At 57.1% G+C, this 23,003-nt stretch overlaps 1 protein-coding gene and 1 long non-coding RNA gene across 3 annotated transcripts in view; one reads left to right on the plus strand and one right to left on the minus strand.

Moving 5' to 3' along the window:
* The first annotated feature begins 150 nt into the window (after positions 1 to 150).
* LOC119929960 lies at positions 151 to 4,004 on the plus strand. Its single transcript, XR_005451605.1, has 4 exons — positions 151 to 246; positions 1,473 to 1,600; positions 2,400 to 2,512; positions 3,629 to 4,004. It is a non-coding gene; the product is annotated as an uncharacterized LOC119929960 (long non-coding RNA).
* A 13,925-nt stretch (positions 4,005 to 17,929) lies between these two features.
* The window catches only part of FAM13A (family with sequence similarity 13 member A), a 30,966-nt gene continuing 25,892 nt past the window's right edge, over positions 17,930 to 23,003 (minus strand). For both annotated transcript variants that reach the window (XM_038748542.1, XM_038748541.1), the window contains 4 exons: positions 21,161 to 21,244; positions 19,978 to 20,207; positions 19,318 to 19,419; positions 17,930 to 18,935 (listed from right to left, as the gene is read on the minus strand). In XM_038748542.1, coding sequence (XP_038604470.1) covers positions 18,809 to 18,935; positions 19,318 to 19,419; positions 19,978 to 20,207; positions 21,161 to 21,244 — 543 coding nt within the window. In that variant the 3' untranslated portion in view covers positions 17,930 to 18,808. The remainder of the gene's footprint in view (positions 18,936 to 19,317; positions 19,420 to 19,977; positions 20,208 to 21,160; positions 21,245 to 23,003) is intronic.

Consider the following 23,003-nt stretch of genomic DNA (forward strand, 5'->3'; position numbering starts at 1 on the left):
CTGTGAAAAATTTCTCTTTTTTATAGTTAAAGTTTCAGGTAAATATTCAAAACGTTATTTGAAGAGTACAGAATTAGAATTTCCTCTCCTACTTTGGAAATGATTTGAGATACTCATTTTTTTCCCCATCAGGTAGTCAACTTCTTCTCTCTCCTATGGATGTCATGGTCACAGAGGTGCAGTTGAAAAGACGTCGATCTGTATTTGAGCACACACCCTCACCGAAGATTTCCTAGAACACAACAGGTATCGGTTACGTCTCCTAAGTTGGGTGGAGGCAGCCGGGACCTGGAACAGAGACTTGAGTTTTCCCAACCTTAGAGGTCCCTTTCACTCCACAATGATGTGGGCAGGCCCAGTGGGAAAGAATCGATCTGGTTTGAGCACAAACCCTCACCAAAATTTTCCCAGATTACCACAGGGATTTCTTCTCCAATTTAATTCCTTCTCCGAAGTAAGAAATTCTCCTGGTCTCTTTGACAATTTCTCTTTTTTTTTTCCACATAAAATATTACCCAGTGCCAGTAGTCAGTGGAGAAAACTGTATCACAATGGTTTCTAATCTATCAATATAGCTTTAAGGAGATTTTAAGTCAATTTCCATGGGAAATTTACAATCAAATTCCTTTTTACCTACTTTTAAAATTTCCTATTTGTATTTTTTCCCATTTAAGATTCAGTTAACAATCTATTTTAGTTAGCCTAATTACCTCAAAGCTTACCTATACCACCTATCTCCCACTGACTGAAATTCAAAGGTATAAGGGCATAGTACTTCTAAGAACCACTGAAAACAGAATGGGGGGAAAAAAGTGATGTGAGAAAAATATCAACTAATGTCCATCTTTTCATCAGTCCATCTTTTATTTTGGTGATAGAATTAAAAAGGATATTTTTGTAGTCAAATACGGACCAATAGGAACAACGGCTTTTTTTAAGGGTAAATTTAGGAATCTTAGAAATAGAATTATCTCTCCAGCAACTGAAATAAATTAAGGTACTTACTACTTTCTTTAAGACAGACAGTCAACTCCTTATCTCCACTGCAAATGTCGTTGTCTCCATGGGAATGCTGGACCTTAGGTAGTTCCCTGTCTTGAGGGCCTGGCTCTCCTCACAGAGGATTTCCTCAGTGTCCTTCCTCGGGCACCTGAGGGACACAAAATGCAGGACAAAACTGCCATGAATCTACAGCCCCTTTCCCTTTTCTTTTCAAGCAGGATGAATTCCTTCATAATTTCCTAGGATGAAATATTTAGAACCTTGAATTTCTTTCACTGAAAACAGACTGGGAAAGTTCTGAGAGGGTTTTCTTAACAAGTTTCTCCCTTGAAAGTTAAAGGGAAATACTTTGTAGCGAAAAAATAATGGCAGCAGATAACTTTTTGGAAGGTATGTTTGCAAAACGAATAAATCAGATTTTGTCTCCAATATCAGAAATCCATTTTGGGGTACTTATTTTTTTGTTCCAGGCATTCTTTCTGCTCCTCATGTTCTTGGCGAGTGTCCTGCTCTGTGGGATCCGAAGCAGCTCTCCCTCCTCTTCCTCCTCCTTTGGATGGCTCTGTCCACCTGGAATCCCCTCAGGATATTTCCTCAGGTATGAAAGCGGCACCACTGTGCAGAACTAACTACCAGAAACCAACCCTCCGCCACCCCTTTCCTTTTCTCTTCCCAGCAGGTTCAATTCCTTCCTAATTTTTCAGACACACCAAACATACAAATAAAACCCTTAGAAACCCCTACTCCTCATCTTTAGAAATGCATTCAATTTCTCTCTCCCCAACTTCCCACCCTTTAGTTGGTGCCAGCATGGCAGTGTCTGTCGGGCAAAAGGGATTCTCCTGGTTGAGTACCTGGCTCAGAGGCACGGGCTGGAAGTGGGAATTGGCAGCTTTGGGTTTCCCAGCCTGAGGCGTTCCCTGGAGACTTGGGCAGCCAGTACATGTTCCTGAAAAGAATCAACCAGGTTTGAGCACAAAGCCTCACTAACAACTTCCAAGATAAAAACACTGATTCCTTCTCCACTAATACTATAACACAGAGCTACAGGACTATGAGCTCTCCTCAGGAAATTTACAAATCAAAGTTTCTTTTTAACCCACTTTTATATTTTCCCACTTTTATTTTCATAGTAGACCTTACTTAACAGTCTGTTTGACTTTGTGTAGGTGTCTCAAGGCTTAGCTCTACAACCTCTCTCTCCCTCACTGAAATGCAAACGTAGAGAACATAAATTTTCTTCTACTGACAACAAATTGGCGAAAAGCTCTGTGAATAATTTCTCTTTTTTATATGGTTTCAGATAAATATTCAAAAGTTTATTTGTAGAATACAGAATTAGAATTTCCTCTCTTACTTCAGAAGTAATTTGAGATACTTATTTTTTTCCCCACCAGGTAGTCAACTTCTTCTCTCCCGTGTGGATGTCCCGGTCACCAAGGCTCTGTTGAGAAGAAGTCAATCTCTATTGGAGAATACACCTCCCGAAAGTTTTCCTAGAACACAACAGGTACCACTTACTTTTCCTAAGTTGCGGGAGGGCAGCTGCTACCAGAACTGATATTTCTGCTTTCCCTACCTGAGAGGTCCCCTTCACTCCACAGTGATGTGGGCAGCGCAAGTCCCGGTAAAGAATCCATCTGGTTTGAGTACAAACCCTCACCAAAATTTTCCAAGATTACAACAGGGACTCCTCCAGGAGCACTGCAGCAGAGAACTAGAGAAGCCTACGAAAATTTTACTGGTGTCTGTGAAAATTTCTGTCTTTCCTCAAAGAAAATGTTACCCAGTGCCAGTAATCAGTGGAGAAAATTGAATCTATCACAATGATTTCTACTGTATCTATATGGCTTTAAGGAGATTTTTAAGTCAACGTCCTTAGGAAATTTACAATCAAGTTCCTTTTTGCCTACTTTTGAAATTCTGTTCACATTTTTTCCCAGTTAAGCTCAGTTAACATTCTATTTGAAGTGGTCTCATTGCCTCAGGGCTTACCTATACCACCTATCTCTTCCTGACTGAAATCTGATGGTATAAAAACATACCATTTCTCATTTTCTTTCCCCCGAAAATAGACTGGAGAGAAAAGTGATGTGAGAAAAATATCAACTCATCTTTATTTGGTCGATCTTTAATTTTTGTGATATACTGAAGAAAGATATTTCTGTAGTCAAATACACTAATGATAACAGACAGTTTTGTTCACGGGTAAATTTGGAAAACGTAGAAACAGAATATTCTCTCCAGCCTCAGAAATAAATTAAGGTACTTACGGTCAGCTCCTTATCTCTACTGCAAACGCCCTTGTCTCCACGGATTCCTGGACCTTAAGCAGCTCCCTCTCTGTTTACAGTAGATTTCCTCAGAGTACTTCCTCCGGTACCTGAGGACACAAACTTCCACGAATCCCCAACCCCATTTCTCCTCAAAAAAGATGAATTCCTTCATAATTTGCTAAAATGAAATATTTAGCAGCAACAACAAAAAGATCCCACAAGTCACCTACAAGTAGCATTCCCTCAACACTCAAAATCACCTGCAGAAAAGCTGTAGCATAAATTGATCCATCTCTTGATCCCTAACAGAAGTTGCTACCTTTCTTCCCACCATCTAATCTTTAAAACAGAGGAATTTCTTACGCACCATCTTCGTGCCCTGCAGCTGCTGCCAACATGTGGGTACCTTGGAGGGTAGACCTGTCCTTACCAGTTGAGCACCTTAGCTGGGTGGAGGCAACTGGGAGGTGGAACTGGCATTCAGGCATCCTGACCTGAGGAATCCTCTGAACTCCAGGGCCAAGAGTGAAGACGTGGATGATAGTTCCTGGGAAGAATCAACTGGGTTTCAGCAACAAGCCTCACCAAAATCTAAATAATAGGGATTCCTTCTCCAATAATGCCCCAAAAAAGAGCTAGGGGGGTCTAAGAAATTTTGCTTGTGCCTCTTAAAGTTCATCGTTTTCCTCACTCAAAACATTACCCAGTGCCAGTAGTCAATGGAGAAACCTGTATCTCTCACAATGATGTCTACCGAGAAATTTGTTTGGTTTTAAGAGATTTTAAAATAAATTTCCTGAGGAAATTTATAATCAAGAGCCATTTTACCTGCTTTTAAAATTTCCAACTAAAGTATTTTTTCCTGGGTAGCCTCGCTTTACATTCTGTTTAACTTTTCAAGATTAACTTAATTCTTTACAGCACCACTTATCTCTCCCTGACTGAAATGTTAAGGTGTAAAATTCAGAACCTTGAGTATCTTCCACTGAAAACAGACTGGGAAAAAGTTCTGAGAGGGCAATCCTAACAAGTTTCTCCCTTGAAAGTTAAAGAGAAATATTTTGTGGGGAAATAAGAATGGCAGCAAGCAACATTTTTAAAGGTATATTTGGAAAACTAAATCGATTTTTGTCTCTAATATAAGAAATCCATTTTGAGGTACTTATTTTTTTGAGACAGGCATTCTTTCTGCTCATGTTCCAGGTGAGTGTCCTAGTCTGCTGAGTCCAAAGCAGCTCTGCCTCTTCTTCCTCCTCCTTTGGCCTGGTTCTGTTCACCTTGAATCCCCTCAGGATATTTCCTCAGGCATAGAAGTGACACAACAGAGCAGAACAAACTTCCAAAACCCCCACCCCTTTCCTTTTTTCCTCCCAGCAGGTTCAATTCCTTCCCAATTCTTCAAACAAAACAAACAAAATCCTTAGAAACCCCTACTCCTCATTCCCTTTCCCCACCTTCCCACCCTGTGGTTGCTGCCAACATGGCAGTGCCTGGCGGGTAAAGCCCGATTTTCCTAGTTGAGTACCTGGCTCGGAGGCAGGGAATTGGCAGCTTCAGGCTTCCCGGCCTGAGGCCCCCTGAAGTCTGAAGACACAGGGGTCTTTCCTCTCCAACCAAACCGCTACTTTGCTGGTACAATCTCTCATCCTATCCCGACTGGATTACTGCATCAGCCTCCTCTCTGATCTCCCATCCTCCTGTCTCTCCCCATTTCAGTCTATTCTTCACTCTGCTGCCCGGATTATCTTTCTACAGAAACACTCTGGGCGTGTCACTCCCTTCCTCAAAAATCTCCAGTGGTTGCCTGTCAACCTACAAATCAAGCAAAAATGCCTCACTCTCAGCTTCAAGGCTGTCCATCCCCTCGCCCCCTCCTACCTCACCTCCCTTCTCTCCTTCTACAGCCCAGCCCGCACCCTCCGCTCCTCACTTGGCCTCATTCTCGCCTGTCCCGCCGTCGACCCCTGGCCTGGAATGTCCTCCCTCCACACATCTGCCAAACTAGCTCTCCCCCCGCCCCCCCCCGCCCCACTGAGAGCTCACCTCCTCCAGGAAGCCTTCCAAGACTGAGCCCCCCTTTTCCTCTGCTCCTCCTCCCCTCCCCATCGCCCATACTCCCTCCCTCTGCTCTACCCCCTTCCCCTCCCTACAGCACTTGTGTATATTCATACATATTTATTACTCTTAGTGATGTGCATATATCTATAATTCTATTTATCTATTTTGACGGTGTTGACGCCTGTCTGTTTTGTTGTCTGTCTCCCCCTTCTAGACTATGAGCCCGTTGCTGGGCCTGTTGTTGTTTGGTCAGTGCCTCTATCTGTTGCTGAACTGTACTTTCCAAGTGCTTAATACAGTGGTCTGCACAAGTAAACACTCAATAAATACGACTGAATGAAAGAATGAAAGTTTTCTGTGGGCTAAAATACAAATAATAATGATTAATAATGGCATTTATTAAGCACTTACTATGTGCAAAGCACTGTTCTAAGCGCTGGGGGGGGTTACAAGGTGATCAGGTTGTCCCACGGGGGGCTCACAGTCTTAACCCCCACTTTACAGATGAGGGAACTGAACCACAGAGAAGTTAAGTGACTTGCCCGAAGTCACACAGCTGACAATTGGCGGAGCCAGGATTTTAACCCATGACCTCTGACTCCAAAGCCTGGGCTCTTTCCACTGAGCCACGCTGCTTCTTGTGAAGTGGCTAAACTGGCGTCTTAAAGATGACTTTCCTAGAAAGTGAAAGATAGCACGACTAGAGGACCCCCATTTTTTGGTCAGGCAAATGAACTTACTCTATACGACCTACCTCACTCTCCTGAGCAGGAGGGAGTTCTCTGTGAATCCCGGCCGGCCCGGAGGCCTCTCCGCCGAAGCTGGCGGGAGCAGGAGGGAGGGTGGGCAGCGAGCTGGTGTCTGAGGAAGGAAAAGTGACCCCAGCCCGACCCGGGGAAGCTGACTACACAAAATAGTCACCCAACCATTTCAAGGGACGTGGGTGTTTCGGAAGGGCCAACCGGGTCCATTTCTCAAGTTCGGAGGCCGCCGAGTTTGTGCTGGGAATTCCCTTCGTTTGAGAATTCTTTTTTTCCCAAGTTTCTTTTCACTTGGGGCTTCTTCCCTGGTGTCCGCGAAAGTGACCCAGCAGTCCCTCTCCTCAACGCTTAGACGCGAGTGTTGTGCCCCGCCGCCGCCGTCCCCCCTCCCTCACCGGCCTCCCCTCAGCCCCAAGGCTTCTCACGTCTAGGAAAGTGGCCCACCTGCCCCTCTCCTCATCGCTTAGGCGACCGTGTTTGGGCCCGCCGCCTCCGTCTCCCGCGGCTCACTCCGTCATTCAACTGTATCTACTGAGCGCTTACTGTGTGCAGAGCACTGTACTGAGCGGTTGGGAAGTCCACGTTGGCAACATCTAGAGACGGCCCCTCCCCAACAACGGGCTCCCGGTCTAGATGGGGGAGACGGACAAGAAGACAAAAACAAGTAGGTTCTCTCCTCAGTCCCTCAGCCCCCCGCCCCCGCTCCCCTGGGCTCCTCCGCTCTCCTCATCCCACCTCCCCTCAGCCCCATGGCTCCCTTCCCCCGCTCCCCTCGGGCCCGCCGCTCCCCTGTAGGCCTCGGCTCCCCTCCCCCGTTCCACTGGGCTTATTTGGTCCGGTCCCCTCCTTAGCCCCGCGGCCCCCCTCCGCCCCCCCCAGTCCCGCCGCTCTCCTCACCTGTTCCGTTTCTCTCAGACTTCCCGCTCCGCTCAGCCTCCTTCAGGTCTCCTCGGCCTCCTTCAGTCCCGACGCTCCCCTCAGCTTCCCCCAGCCCCGGGGCTCTCCTCAGCCTCCTTCAGTCTCGGGGCTCCCCTCAGCCTCCCTCCACTTCCCTCAGCCTCCCTCAGGCCTCCTCAGCCTCGGGGCTCTCCTCAGCCCCCCTCGGCTCCCCTCAGCCTCCCTCCGTTCCCCTCAGCCTCCCTCAGCTCTCCTCGGCCTCCTTCAGCCCCGACGCTCCCCTCAGCCTCCCTCCACTTCCCTCAGCCTCGGGACTCCCCTCAGCCTCCCCCCTCAGGACCCCTCAGCCTCGGGGCTCTCCTCAGCCTCCCTCCACTCCCCTCAGCCCCAGGGCTCCCCTCAGCCTCCCTCAGGTCTCCTCGGCCTCCTTCAGCCCCGACGCTCCTCCCCTCAGCCTCCCTCCGTTCCCCTCCTCAGCTCCGGAGCTCCCCTCAGCCTCCTTCAGCCTTGGGGCTCCCCTCAGCCTCCCTCCACTTCCCTCAGCCTCGGGGCTCCCCTCAGCCTCCTTCAGCCCCGCGGCTCCCCTCAGACCCCCTCCGCTCTCCTCAGCCTCCCTCGGCTTCCCTCAGCCTCAGGGCTCCCCCCGGCCTCCCTCAGGACCCCTCAGCCTCGGGGCTCTCCTCAGCCTCCCTCCACTCCCCTCAGCCTCCCTCAGGCCTCCTTCATCCCCGACGCTCCTCCCCTCAGCCTCCCTCCGTTCCCCTCAGCCCCGGACCTCCCCTCAGCTCCAGGGCTCCCTTCAGCCTCCCTCAGGACGCCTCAGCCTCGGGGCTCCCCCCCTCCTCCCTGAGGACCCCTCAGCCTCGGGGCTCTCCTCAGCCTCCCTCCACTCCCCTCAGCTCCAGGGCTCCCTTCAGCCTCCCTCAGGACCCCTCAGCCTCGGGGCTCTCCTCAGCCTCCCTCCACTCCCCTCAGCCTCCCTCAGGCCTCCTTCATCCCCGACGCTCCTCCCCTCAGCCTCCCTCCGTTCCCCTCAGCCCCGGAGCTCCCCTCAGCTCCAGGGCTCCCCTCAGCCTCCCTCAGGACCCCTCAGCCTCGGGGCTCTCCTCAGCCTCCCTCCACTCCCCTCAGCCTCCCTCAGGCCTCCTTCATCCCCGACGCTCCTCCCCTCAGCCTCCCTCCGTTCCCCTCAGCCCCGGAGCTCCCCTCAGCTCCAGGGCTCCCCTCAGCCTCCCTCAGGACCCCTCAGCCTCGGGGCTCTCCTCAGCCTCCCTCCACTCCCCTCAGCCTCCCTCAGGCCTCCTTCATCCCCGACGCTCCTCCCCTCAGCCTCCCTCCGTTCCCCTCAGCCCCGGAGCTCCCCTCAGCTCCAGGGCTCCCCTCAGCCTCCCTCAGGACCCCTCAGCCTCGGGGCTCTCCTCAGCCTCCCTCCACTCCCCTCAGCCTCCCTCAGGCCTCCTTCATCCCCGACGCTCCTCCCCTCAGCCTCCCTCCGTTCCCCTCAGCCTCCCTCCACTCCCCTCAGCTCCAGGGCTCCCCTCAGCCTCCCTCAGGACCCCTCAGCCTCGGGGCTCTCCTCAGCCTCCCTCCACTCCCCTCAGCCTCCCTCAGGCCTCCTTCAGCCCCGACGCTCCTCCTCTCGGCCTCCCTCCGTTCCCCTCCTCAGCCTCCCTCCGCTCCCCTCAGCCTCCTTCAGCCTTGGGGCTCCCCTCAGCCTCCCTCCACTTCCCTCAGCCTCAGGGCTCCCCTCAGCGTCCCTCAGGATCCCTCAGCCTCGGGGCTCTCCTCAGCCTCCCTCGGCTCGGCTCCCCTCAGCCTCCTTCAGCCTCAGGGCTCCCCCCGGCCTCCCTCAGGATCCCTCAGCCTCGGGGCTCTCCTCAGCCTCCCTCGGCTCCCCTCAGCCTCCTTCAGCCGCAGGGTTCCCCCCAGCCTCCCTCAGGACCCCTCAGCCTCGGGGCTCTCCTCAGCCTCCCTCCGCTCCCCTCAGCCTCCTTCAGCCTCAGGGCTCCCCTCAGCCTCCCTCCACTTTCCTCGGCCTCCTTCAGCCCCGCGGCTCCCCTCAGACCCCCTCCGCTCCCCTCAGCCTCCCTCGGATTCCCTCAGCCTCAGGGCTCCCCCCGGCCTCCCTCAGGACCCCTCAGCCTCGGGGCTCTCCTCAGCTTCCCTCAGCCTCTTTCAGCCTCAGGGCTCCCCCCGGCCTCCCTCAGGACCCCTCAGCCTCGGGGCTCCCCTCAGCCTCCTTCAGCCTCAGGGCTCCCCTCGGCCTCCCTCCACTTCCCTCAGCCTCGGGGCTCCCCTCAGCCTCCCTCCGCTCCCCTCAGGCCCCCTCCGCCCCCCTCAGCCTCAGGGCTCCCCTCAGCCTCCCTCAGCCTCAGGGCTCCCCTCAGCCTCCCTCATCCCTCAGCCTCCCTCCGCTCCCCTCAGCCTCCTTCAGGTCTCCTCAGCCTCTTTCAGCCTCAGGGCTCCCCCCGGCCTCCCTCAGGACCCCTCAGCCTCGGGGCTCCCCTCAGCCTCCTTCAGCCTCAGGGCTCCCCTCGGCCTCCCTCCACTTCCCTCAGCCTCGGGGCTCCCCTCAGCCTCCCTCCGCTCCCCTCAGGCCCCCTCCGCCCCCCTCAGCCTCAGGGCTCCCCTCAGCCTCCCTCAGCCTCAGGGCTCCCCTCAACCTCCCTCATCCCTCAGCCTCCCTCCGCTCCCCTCAGCCTCATTCAGGTCTCCTCAGCCTCTTTCAGCCTCAGGGCTCCCCTCAGCCTCCCTCCACTTCCCTCAGCCTCGGGGCTGCCCTCAGCCTCAAAGCTCCCCTCAGCCTCCCTCCCCTCCCCTCAGCCTCAGAGCTCCCCTCAGCCTCCCTCAGGTCTCCTCAGCCTCCTTCAGCCCCGGGGCTCCCCTCAGCCTCCCTCCACTTCCCTCAGCCTTTTCAGCCCCGGGGCTCCCCTCAGCCTCCCTCAGATCCCCTCAGCCTCCCTCCATGCCCCTCAGCCTCAGGACTCCCTTCAGCCTCCCTCCGCTCTCCTCAGCTCCCCTCAGCCTCCCTCCGCTTCCCTCAGCCTCAGGACTCCCCTCAGCCTCCCTCCGCTCTCCTCAGCTTCCCTCAGCCTCGGGACTCCCCTCAGCCTCCTTCCGCTCCCCTCAGCCCTGGGGCTCCCCTCAGCCTCCTTCCGCTCCCCTCAGCCCTGGGGCTCCCCTCAGCCTCCCTCCGCTCCCCTCAGCCCTGGGGCTCCCCTCAGCCTCCCTCCGCTCCCCTCAGCCTCCTTCAGCCCCGGGGCTCCCCTCTGCCTCCCTCCCCTCAGCCTCAAAGTTCCCCTCAGCCTCCCTCAGATCTCTTCAGCCTCCTTCAGCTTCAGGGCTCCGCTCAGCCTCCCTCCGCTCCCCTCAGCCCTGGGGCTCCCCTCAGCCGCCTCCCCGCTCCCCTCACTCACCGAACTCTCCTCAGCCCGTCCCCGCTCTCCTCCTCAGCGCTTGCACCACCACTCCCCTTCCGGGCCCGGCCTTCTGCTTCCCCTCCTCCTCCTGCTCTCCCTCCTCCTCCTCCTCGGGGGCGCGGGCCGAGGCGGGGCCCTCGATATCGGTTGAGGGCGCGGAGGGGCGGGGCCCGGGCCACGTGCGGGGCGGGGCCCGGGCCACGTGCGGGGCGGGGCCTGGGCCACGTGCGGGGCGGGACCTTTGACACGTGCGGGGCGGGGTCTGGGCCACGTGCGGGGCCGGGCCAATTCTGCTCCCGCGCTTTTTCTCGCCCCATCACTCCCTCCTCCCCACCTCCACTGACCAAACTCATTCAGTCAGTCGGTCAGTCGTATTGATTGAACCGTTACTGCGTGCAGAACAAGGAACTAAGCGCTCGGAAGAGGACAATGCAGAAATTAAACAGACACGTTCCCTGCCCACAACGAGTTACCAATCTAGATAGGGGGAAGACAGACATCAAGTCAAATAAATGAAATGACAGATATGGGCATAGTAGTAATTATAACAAGTGCAGGACACAAGTGCTGTGGGGAAGGGAGGGGGGAAGAGCAAAGGGAGCAAGTCAGGGCGACGCGGAAGCGAGTGGGAGATGAGGAACGTGGGGCTTAGTCTGGGAAGGCCTCTTGGAGGAGGTGGGCCTTCAGTAAGGCTTTGAGGTGGGGGAGAGTCATTGTCGGATTGGAGGTGGTAGGGCGTTCCAGGCCAGAGGCAGGACGTGGGCCTGGGTCGGCAACGAAATAGACGCGATGGAGGCACGGTGAGATGGTTGGCATCAGAGGAACAAAGTGTGTAGGCTGGGTTGTAGGAGGGAAGCAAGGTGAGGTAGGAGGGGGCAAGGTGGTGGAGGGATTTAAAGCCAGTGGCGAGGAGTTTCTGTTAGATGCGGAGGTGGGTGGGCGGCCACTGGAGTTTTTTGAGGAGCAGGGGTGAGGTGTCTTGAACTCTTTTGTAGAAAAATGAACAGGGCAGCAGAGTGGAATATGGACTCCAGTGAGGAGAGACAGGAGGCTGGGAGGTCAGTAAGGAGGCTGATGCAGTAATCCAGGCGGGATAGGATAAGTGATCGTATTAACGCGGTAACAGTTTGGATGGAGAGGAAAGGGTGGATTTTAGCGATGTTCTGAAGGTGGGACCGACAGGATTCAGTGATAGATAATGTGTGGTGAATGGGAGAAAAGAGTCAAGGATAATGCCGAGGTTATGGGCTTGTCAGACAGGAAAGATGGTGGGGCCGTCTACAGTGATGGGAAAGTTTTGAGGGGACAGGGTTTGGGTGGGACCATGGGCGAGTCACTTCACGTCTCTGGGCCTCAATTCCGTCATCTGTAAAATGGAGATTAAGACTGTGAGCCCCATGTGGAACAGGGATTGGGTCCAACCCGATTTACTTGTATCTTCCCTAGCGCTTTGTAGGGTGTCTGGCACATAATAAGTGCTTAACATTATTATTATTATTACTGGGTGCGGAACACTGTACTAAGGGCTTGGGAGAGTGCAGAAAAGTTGGTAGACAAGGAGCTGACAGGAGTGGGGGCAGACACTAATATAAAATGACAGAAAGACCAGAAATGTATTTGGCAGCCTGTCCGTGCCCGTCCCATTGACCAAAGGAGCCGTCACCCAGTGGCGTCAACCCCGGGTCAGCGAGGATGAGCCCGGAGTCCGGGCCTCCGAGGGAGGTGGCCCATGGGCCTGGGAGGGGTCTCTATATGTTGCCAATTTGTACTTCCCCAGCGTTTAGTACAGTGCTCTGCACACAGTAAGCGCTCAATAAATACGATTGATTGATTGATTGATTGATTGATTGATTGATTGGAACATCCGGGAAAGGAGCGTGGTGCGTGGGGGGGCTAAGGTGGGCGGGGCCTTGGGGCCGCGGGGTGGAGGCGTGGCCTCAGGGGAATGGGCGGGCCCTGAGCGCTGGTGGGCGGGGCTTCGGAGAGCGGAGCGTGTGGGCGGAGTCTAGGGGCGTGGCCTGGGGTGAGAGGGCGGGGCCGGAGCGCTGGTGGGCGGGGCTTCGGGAAGCGGAGGGCGAGTGGGTGGGATCCCATTGGGCGGAGTCTGAGGGGGAGAGGGCGGGGCCGGAGCGCGGGTGGGCGGGGCCTCGGAGGGGGGCTGGAGCGCAGATGGGCGGGGCCTAGGGGGCGGAGCCTGATGAGAAGGGGCGGGGCCTCGGAGGGCGGGTCCGGGTGCAGGTGGGCGGGATCTCATTGGGCGGAGCCTGAGGGGGAAAGGGCGGGGCTGGAGCGCGAGTGGGCGGAGCAGCGTGGCTCAGTGGAAAGAGCTCAGGCTTTATAGTCAGAAGTCATGGGTTCAAATCCCGCTCTGCCACTTAGCTGTGTGACTTTGGGGAAGTCACTTCACTTCTCTGGGCCTCAGTTACCTCATCTGTAAAATGGGGATTAAGATTGTGAGCCCCCCGTGGGACAACCTGATCAGCTTGTAACCTCCCCAGCGCTTAGAACAGTGCTTTGCACATAGTAAGCGCTTAATAATATTATTATTATTATTATATTATCGGGGGCCGGAGTGCGGGTGGGCGGGGCCTCGAGGGCGGGGCCGGGCGCAGGTGGGCGGGATCGCATTGGGCGGAGCCTGAGGGGGAAAGGGCGGGGCTGGAGCACGAGTCGGTGGAGCAGCGTGGCTCAGTGGAAAGAGCACGGGCTCTGGAGTCAGAGGTCCTGGGTTCAAATCCCGCTCTGCCACTTGTCAGCTGTGTGACTTTGGGCAAGTCACGTCACTTCTCTGGGCCTCAGTTACCTCATCTGTAAAATGGGTATTAGTTCAGACTGTGAGCCCCCCGTGGGACAACCTGATCACCTTGTAACCTTCCCGGCGCTTAGAACAGTGCTTTGCACATAGTAAGTGCTTAATAATATTATTATTATTATATTATCGGGGGCCGGAGCGCGGGTGGGCGGGGTCTCGGAGGGCGGAGCCTGAGGCGAAAGGGCGGGGCCTCGTGGGAGGGAGGTCCCGGAGCGTGGGTGGGCGGGGCTTCGGGGAGCGGAGGGCGAGTGGGTGGGTTCTCATCGGGCGGAGTCTGAGGGGGAAAAGGGCGGGGCCGGAGCGCGGGTGGGCGGGGCCTCAGGGGGCGGGGCCGGAGCGCGGGTGGGCGGGGCTTCGGGGAGCGTAGGGCGAGTGGGCGGGTTCTCATTGGGCGGAGTCTGCGGGGGGAGGGCGGGGCCGGAGCGCGGGTGGGCGGGGCCTCGTGGGAGGGAGGTCCCGGAGCGCGGGTGGGCGGGGCTTCGGGGAGCGCAGCGCGAGTGGGCGGGGCCTCGGACGGCTGAGCATCAGGGGGAGGGCGGGGCCGGGACTTCTGGGAGCGGAGCGCGGGTGGGACCTTCCACGCCTTCAAAGCCCTCCTGAACGCCCTTCTCCTCCAACAAGCCTTCCCCGAGTAAGTTCTCCTTTCCCCTTCTCCCCCCGTCCCTTCTCCTTCGCCTTGACTTGCTCCGTTCATTCACCTGCCCCCCGACCCCAGCCCCACAGCGATTATATCCATCTCCGTTATTTACTTATTTTTGTTAATGTCTGGCAACCCCCCCCCCCCCACCCCAGTCTCCGACCTCGTTGTGAGCAGGAAATGTTTCTATTATCGTATTGTGCTTTCCGAAACGTTTAGTGCAGTGCCCTGAGCACAGTAAGCGCTCCATAAATGATTGAATGAATAAATGCGATGGAGCGACTGAATGTTGCCAACTTGTACTTCCCAAGCGCTTAGTACAGTGCTCTGCACACAGTAAGCGCTCAATAAATACGATTGATTGATTGATTGCACACAGTAAGCGCTCAATAAATACGATTGAATGAATGAGTGAATGAACGGTGGGCGGGGCTCGGATGGAGGATCGAGGGGAGCTAGGGCGGGGCCGGTGGGCGAGACCGCGGGGAGAGAAGGGCGGGTAACAGTGATAATAATAATGGTATTTGTTAAGCGATTACTATGTGCCAAGCCCTGTTCTAAGCCCTGGGGGTGATACAAGGTGATCAGGTTGTCCCACGTGGGGCTCACAGTCTTAAACCCCATTTTACAGATGAGATGACTGAAGCCCAGAGAAGTAAAGTGATTTGCCCAAAGTCACACAGCTGAAAGGTGGTGGTGGAGGGATTAGAACCCACGACCTAGACTCCCAAGCCCGGGCTCTTTCTACTGAGCCACAATGCTTTCTCTCTACCGGCGGTGGGCGGGGCCTCCTGATGATGATGATGGCATTTATTAAGCACTTACTATGTGCAAAGCACTGTTCTAAGCGCTGGGGAAGTTACAAGGTGATCAAGTTGTCCCACGTGGGGCTCACAGTCTTAAGCCCCATTTTGCACATGAGGGAACTGAGGCACAGAGAAGTGAAGTGACTTGCCCAAAGTCACACAGCTGACACTTGGTGGAGTTGGGATTTGAACCCATGACCTCTGACTCCAAAGCCCGGGCTCTTTCCACTGAGCCACGCTGCTTCTCTGGGGCGGGGCCGGATCACCGGTGGGCGGGGCTTAGAGGATCGGCTCTCGGGTGAGCGGGCTCTCATTGGGCGGGGCAGTGGTGGGCGGGGCCTCATTCGGGCAGGGCTGTGGTGGGCGGGGCTTCGGGGGGCGGAGCGCGGGTGGACGGGCTCTCATTGGGTGGGGCCGTGGTGGGCGGGGCTTCGGGGGGCGGTGGGGCCTCATTGGGCAGGTCGGTAGTGGGCGGGGCCTTATTGGGTGGTGCGGTGATGGGCGGGGCTTCAGGGAGCGGAGCGCGGGTGGGCGGGCTCTCATTGGGCGGGTCGGTAGTGGGCGGGGCGTCTTTGGGCGGGGATGTTATGGGCTGGGATTCGGGGGGGCGGAGCGCGGGTGGACGGGCTCTCATTGGGTGGGGCGGTAGTGGAAGAGGCTGTGATGGGCGGGGATTCGGGGGGGCGGAGCACGGGTGGACGGGCTCTCATTGGGTGGGGCCGTAGTGGGCGGGGCTTCGGGGGGCGGTGGAATGTGGTGGGCGGGGCCTCATTGGGTGGTGCGGTGGGGGGGCGGGGCTTCGCGGAGCGGAGCGCGGGTGGGCAGACTCTCATTGGGCGGGGCAGTAGTGGGCGGGGGCTCATTGGGTGGGGCGGTGGTAGGCGGGGCTTCGGGGGCGGAGCGCGGTGGGCGGGTTCTCATTGGGCGGGTCCTCTTTTGGCGGGGCGGTAGTGGGCGGGGCGTCAATGGGTGGGGCCGTGGTGGGCGGGGCTTCGGGGGGCGGAGCTCGGGGGCGGGCTCTCATTGGGCGGGGCGGTAGTGGGCGGGGCCTCGTTGGGCGGGTCCGTGCGCGTCCGTGCGCACGTGTTTCGGCGTCCGGAGAGCGGCGCCCGGGGCCCCGGTTCCCTCCCCGTCTCTTCCCCTGAGTTCGCCCGGGGGCTGCGGCCCGGAGACCCGCGCCCGGGGGTCCGTCCGTCCGTCCGTCCGTCCGTCCGTCCGTCCGTCCGCCCAGGTAGGAGCCGCCGGGCCGGAGGCCGAATGTGTGTGTGTGTGTGTGTGTGTGTGTGTGTGTGTGTGTGTGAGCGTGCGGAGGGGGCACAGGCCCGCGCAAACGGGCGCACACGCAAGCCCCCGGAATTATAATCACAGTGGTATTTGTTAAGCGCACTCTAGGTGCCGGGCACTGTTCTAAGCGCCAGTGGCGATGCAAGGTCGTCACACGGGGCCCACAGTCTCAATCCCCGTTTTACAGATGAGGGAACTGAGGCACCGAGAAGTTATGCGGATAAGTGGTGGAGGCGGGATTGGAACCCATTCATTCATTCATCACCATGTGGGTGATGACCCTCCTACATATTGACCAGTGTGAGGGGGGCCCGTCGTGCGTGGCGACCCGTGTGAGGGATGACCCTCGTGCGTGGTGACCAGTTTGAGGGATGACCATTGTGCATGGTGACCCACGTGAGTGATGACCATCATGGCTGGTGCCCGATGTGAGGGATGGCCCTCGTGCCCGATGTGAGAGGTGACCTTTGTGCCTGGTGCCCGAGGTGAGGGGTGGCCCTCGTGCCTGGTGCCTGATGTGAGGGATGACCGTCGTGCCTGGTGACCCATATGGGTGATGACCCTCGTACATGGTGACCGGTGTGAGGGGTGACCATCGTGTATGGTGACGCCTGTGAGGGATGACCGTCGTGTCTGGTGCCCAACGTGAGGGATGGCCCTTATGCCTGCTGTCCGCCGTGAGGGATGGCCCGATGTGAGGGATGGCCCTCGTGCCCGGTGCCCGATGTGAGGAATGACCATTGTGCTTGGGGACCCGTGTGGGTGATGACCCTCGTACATGGTGACCGGTGTGTTGGGTGACCGTTGTGCCCGGTGACCCCTATGAGGGGCGATGGTCGTGCCCGGTGACCCGTCAGGGGTGACCATCGTGCCCGGTTACCCCTTCCAGGCTTTGAGCCTGTTGTTGGGTAGGGACCGTCTCTATCTGTTGCCGATTTGTACTTCCCAAGCACTTAGTCCAGCGCTCTGCACACAGTAAGCGCCCAATAAATACAATTAAACGAATGAATGACTGTGAGGGGTGGGCAGCTCTGGCAGGTGCCGGGCCAGACATAGAGGTGCTCAGATGGCATGTGCCCCACCTCAGCACCACCACCAGAGTCAGAGTGCTACGCAGGCTGGGGTCCCCCTCGTTGGGTGTTTTACTTTAAAAAAAAATGGTGTTAAGCTCTTATGTGCAAGGCACTGTACTAGGCGCTGCACTAGATTCAAGCTCATCAGGTTGGACACAGTCTCTTGTCCCGAATGGGGCTCACGATCTTCATCCCCACTGTACAGCAGCATGGCCCGGTGGCTAGAGCCTGGGCCTGGGGGTCAGGAGGACCTGGGTTCTCATCCCACCTCTGCCACTTGTCTGCCGGGTGACCTTGGGCAACTCACTTCACATCTCTGGGCCTCAGTTCCCTCGTCTGTAAAATGGGGACCGAGACTGAGAGCCTCACGTGGGACAAGGACTGTGTCCAACCCGGCTGCCTTGTATCTTACCCAGCACTTAAAACAGCGCCTGGCGTATAAGCACTTAACAAGTACCATAATTATTATTACACTTAGGGTAACTGAGGCCCAGTGAAGTGAAGTGACTTGTCCAAGGTTGCACAGCTCCTTGTCCGCAGGAAATGTGTCCGTTTATTCTTCTATTGTCCTCCCCCAAGTGCTTAGTCCAGGGCTCTGCATACAGTAAGCACTTAGTAAATACAACGGACTGACAGCAGAGAAGTGGCAGTCAGATTTAGAACTCAGGTCCTTCTGACTTCGAGGCACAGGCTCTATCAACTAGGCCGTACTGCCTAGTTTGACATCTCCTCCCCTCCTGAAGGAAAGGAAATGACCAGAAGAAAATAGCACCGGTTTTTCCCCCCCCCCCAGCGTTCCCGGTGTGCAGTTGATTTGGCCTGGAGGTTTTAAAGAAACGGACACCTGCCTCTGGCCTGGTCCCCGAAGGGGGAATCAGATAGGGCAGCGGACGCGGATTGCATCTTGATGTTCATTTAATCACCTGGGCGGCTCTCGGGCTGCCGGGGTTTTTCCTTCCAAAGGGGCGAGGGGTGGGGGTCTCGCGGGCGGGTGGCGACTCGGCCGGAGGATGGCCGTTCTTTAGAAAGGGAGCGTAGGCAAGGCGTGCTTGAAAAATACCATTTTTTGGTTGGGCGGACTTCCATTGTCCGCGTGGAGATTTAAAAAATACAAAACGCGCTAAAGTGCACCGTTGCCCGGCCTGCCGCATTGGGGTGGGAGGGTGGGGAGAGTCCGAGAGAGTCCTGGCCTTGGAGTGGGAGGGGGTCACGCCCCAGGATGCTCTCCCCTCTCCAAGCCGGGAAGGACCTAGAACGAGGGCACCTCCCCACATCCCCCCGGGGGGTCTGACTGGAAAAAGCCCTGGGCACGGGAATGGGCGGGTTTGCTCCCCTGGATGCCACCAGTCAACCCCGGGGGCAGGAGCTGATAATGAGGGCCCCCCTAGGCATCCGACAGGAAAAAGTTCCAGCCCTGCAGTGGGAGAGGTCACTCCCCCACTCAGACACCCCCCTTGCCCCCCAACAATGGGGCAGGAGCTGAGAAGGAGGCTGCCGACCACCCGAGAAACCCCTTCGTCCGGGGGCGGCTCCGGCCTCTTCCCCTTAGCCTTGTTGCTCCCCACCCCATCCGCCGGACATGGGGCCCTGGGACCCCCCCCGACCTCCGGTGGACCCCCAGGCTGAGATCCCCCAGAGCAGGTCCTGAGATCCCGGGGCCCGCCGACCGCATCCTCCCGGGGAAGGCCCGATTTCCGGTCAGCCCCGGGGTTGGGTCGATGGCGGCGGGTCCCCTCGGGTCACGTGTGCATCCGCGCGTTCGTATGTGTCGGCGTGTCGGCGGTCACAGGGCCGGGGGTCCCAGGCCTCTCTTGGTGATGAGGGCCTCCAGCAGCTTGAGCTCGGCCTTGAGGTGCTTGTAGCGGTCGTAGTCCTGGCCCGCGGGGCCGCGGTCCTCCTTCTGGACCGTCCTGGCCCAAAACGGGGGAGTCGGTCAGCGGGCCCCGGACCCCCTCTCCCCACGCCCTCCCGGGACGGGTCGAGGGTCTGAGGTGGAACAGCGGGGCCGGGGCAGAGAGGGAAAGATGTCGGACCCGTCCCTCGGGGGACTCTGGGCTCAGAGGGGCAGGGCAGGCAGCGGGCTGACTCCGACTCCTCGCCTGCGGGTCCCCGGCCCCGTTTCCCCTCAGGAGCACCGCCGTCTCCCCGTCGCTGTAGACAACACCGCCGCCAGCCTCCTCGCCCCGATCCCCGACTTTCCGGGCTCTTTTAGCCCCCGCGTTGTGTCTGTCTGGGGGGTGGGTTCGATAGAGCGAGGAGAGGGGGGATCTGGGTCACGAGGGGTGGCCCTACCTTCCGTTTCGCCTGAAGAAAAGATCCTCGAAGTCTCGCAGTTTCTTCCGGACCCTCCGCTTCTCTTCTCGCGCTTCCTGCAGCTGTTCCAGGAGCTCGGGCCTGGGGACCCCGAAAAAGACACCCATGGAGGGGCCGTCGTCACCCGGGACACCGGCCACGACGCAGCCGACTCCCACCCCCTCGCCCCCTCCCTAAAACACACCATCACGAACAGTCACCGTCCACGGACACGCTAGCCCCCACACACAACAAGCACACCATCACAAGCAGCCACACACAGCCATCACCTACAAACGCACCATCACATACAGTGACACCCAGCCACCTCCCACAGACGCACCGTCACAAACAGCCACACCCAGCTACAACCTCACACTGTCACAAACAGCCACACACAAGCCCGCCATCACACAGCCACACACAGAGGGCTCAGGGTAGTGGAGAAACCAAGTTGGGGTGACCTCTGGACCCCCCCCCACAACCGACACACACACACGCGCACCCCGAAGGCCCGGCTCTTGTTGGCCCAGTGACCATCCGGGCCCACCCATCCCCAGCCCTCACCCAAGGGGGTCCCGCCCCGCCCCACCCTGTCAGTAGTGTGTCCTCTACACCTCCTAACCCAGCGCCACGCAGGGGGCCCCGGCGGTCGCGTACACGGGGGCGGCGTGCAGGTTGGAGAGGCGCCAGACCCGGCCGCCATCGCCGCCGCCTCTCGGGGACACCTTCTCGTCCGCAGGGGGGATCCCGCCGGCCACCTGGCCCTCCAGCTGGTCTGGGGGGCCGTTCGGGCTGAAGGTCGTCGTCACGGGGACGGTGACCTCTGGGGTCTCCTTGCCGTCCTCTTCCTCCTCCTCATCCTCATCGTCCTCCTCCGCTTCCTCCTCCTGAGGAGAGGCCGGTCACCCCCAGGGTCAGTGCCATCGTCAGTGAGGCCGGGCCCCACACCCTCCTTCCCCCCCAACCCCTGAGGTCAACTAGGGATCAGTCAGTCAGTGGTATTTATTCAGCGCTTACTGTGTGCACAGCACTGGACTGAGCATTTGGGAGAGGACAAGGGTCCAGTACCCCCCCGTGCCTGCCTGGCAGGCGACCCCCGGATGGCCACAGCCAGGCCCCTGACCTCCACGGGATTCCAGAGCCGGGCCGGCTTCCAGGGGGAAGAAAGAGGAGAACTGGCCCCAAAAACCTGCTTCATTGGGTCTCTTCACTTGTCATCATCATCAATCGTATTTATTGAGTGCTTACTGTGTGCGGAGCACTGGACTAAGCGCTTGGGAAGTACAAGTTGGCAACATATAGAGACAGTCCCTACCCAACTCACAGTCTAAAAGTCACTTCTCTTAGGGAAGCAGCGTGGCTCGGAAAGAGCCCGGCTCCAGGAGGCAGAGGAACGGGGTTCTAATCCCGGCTGTCTGCTGTGTCACCTTGGGCAAGTCACTTCACGTCTCTATGCCTCAGTTCTCCGATCGGTCAAATGGGGATGAAGACTGGGAGCCCCACGCGGGACAGGGAGTGCGTCCAGCCTGATAAGCTTGCAGCTATCCCAGCGCTTAGAACGGTGCTTGGCACATAGTGAGCACTTAAAAAATAGCACAGTTGATTATCTCCTCGCCCAGTTGTTGGTGCCTCTGGGGCACCCTGACCCTCTGGTAGACAGGAGGACTGTCTGAGGTTGGTGGAGGGGGCAGAGGCGAGAGGTCTCCGTCTCCCGCCAGCCCCGAGGGTCAGAGGTCTCGGTCTGTCTCTCTTGGGGCCGTCCATCACTGAGGGGTCGGAGGGGGTGGAAGAGATGGGGCCGGAGGGGGTGGAAGAGACGGGGCCGGGAGGAATGGTTCACCTTTGTCTCCTTGAAGAAGAAAGCCGTTTCCCCTTCGATAATGGGTTGCAGCAGGGGGCTTCTGGGCTTGCTGGCAGGAGACCCCTGTGAGATGATAGGCGCCGTCGAGCTTCTTCCGCCGACCAACCGCGATCCCCTGCCCTACCCGCCGGGCCGGTCCAGGCGGGCGGACGCCAGGCACCCTGCCCGGGGAGACGGCCCCTCGGCCCCCACAGCCCACCCCGCGGCTCGCCCCTCACACGCCACAACCCACCCCACGGCCCCTCCCCCGGATCGTTTTGCTACAATGATGTTCAGTCCGTGTTTCCCCCCCTCCCCGAGACCCTCCGGTGGTTGCCCATCCACCTCCGCATCCAACAGAGACTTTAAAGCCCTCCATCCCCTCGCCCCCTCCTACCTCACCTCGCTGCTGTCCTACTATACCTCATCTAGCTCTCTTCCTCCCTTCAAGGCCCTACTGAAAGGTCACCTCCTCCAGGAGGCCTTCCCACACTGAGCCCTCACCTTCTTCTCCCCCTCGTCCCCCTCTCCATCTCCCCGTCTTACCTCCTTCCCTACCCCACAGCACCTGTATATATGTTTGTACATATTTATTACTCTGTTTATTCATTTATTTATTTTACTTGTACTTATCTATTCTGTTAATTTTATTTTAATATGTTTGGTTTTGTTCTCTGTCTCCCCCTTCTAGACTGTGAGCCCACTGTTGGGTTGGGACCGTCTCTATATGTTGCCAACTTGTGCTTCCCAAGCAATTAGTCCAGTGCTCTGCACACAGTAAGCGCTCAATAAATACGATTGATTGATTAATTGATCTGTAAAATGGGGATTAAGACTGTGAGCCCCGCGTGGGACAACCTGATGGCTCAGTGGAAAGAGCCCGGGGCTCTGGAGTCAGAGGTCATGGGTTCGAATCCCGGCTCCGCCACATGTCTGCTGTGTGACCTGGGGCAAGTCACTTAACTTCTCTGAGCCTCAGTTCCCTCATCTGTAGAATGGGGATGAAGACTGTGAGCCCCCCGTGGGACAACCTGATCACCTTGTAGCCTCCCCAGCGCTTAGAACAGTGCTTGGCACATAGTAAGCGCTTAATAAATCCCATCATTATTATTGTATCCCTCGTAACCTCCCCAGCGCTTAGAACAGTGCTTTGCACATAGTAAGCGCTTAATAAATGCCATCGTTATTAAGTGGGATTTTGGGCAAGTCACTTCGTTTCTCTGTGCCTCGGTGACCTCGTCTTTAAAATGGGGATGAAGACTGTGAGCCCCCCGTGGGACAACCTGATCACCTCGTAACCTCCCCAGCGCTTAGAACAGTGCTTTGCATATAGTAAGCGCTTCATAAATGCCATCAGCTGTCAGCTGTGTGACTTTGGGCAAGTCACTTCGCTTCTCTGTGCCTCGGTGACCTCATCTGTAAAATGGGAATGAAGACTGTGAGTCCCCCGTGGGACAACCTGATCACCTCGTAACCTCCCCAGCGATTTGCACATAGTAAGCGCTTAATAAATGCCATCGTTATTAAGTACTATAAAATAGGGCCACTTGTTTATTTTGGTTTGCCCAGGCACTTAGTACAGCACTTCACCCCCACAAGGGCGCCCAATAGATACCTTTGCTACTTACTACATGACTACACACAAGGGGGCAGCTGGGAATGAGAGGAAGGCAGAAGGGTACAATTGATCCATCAGTGATATTTACTGAGCGCTTACTGTGTGCAGGGCACAGTACTAACCACTTAGGAGAGCACAATACAACAGAATTAGAAACATTCCCTACCCACAACCCCTCAATCAGTGGTATTTATTGAGTGCTTCCCCTATGCAGAGCACTGTACC

Source organism: Tachyglossus aculeatus, chromosome 6, assembly GCF_015852505.1.
Source record: "Tachyglossus aculeatus isolate mTacAcu1 chromosome 6, mTacAcu1.pri, whole genome shotgun sequence".
NCBI classification, from domain to species: Eukaryota; Metazoa; Chordata; class Mammalia; order Monotremata; family Tachyglossidae; genus Tachyglossus; species Tachyglossus aculeatus.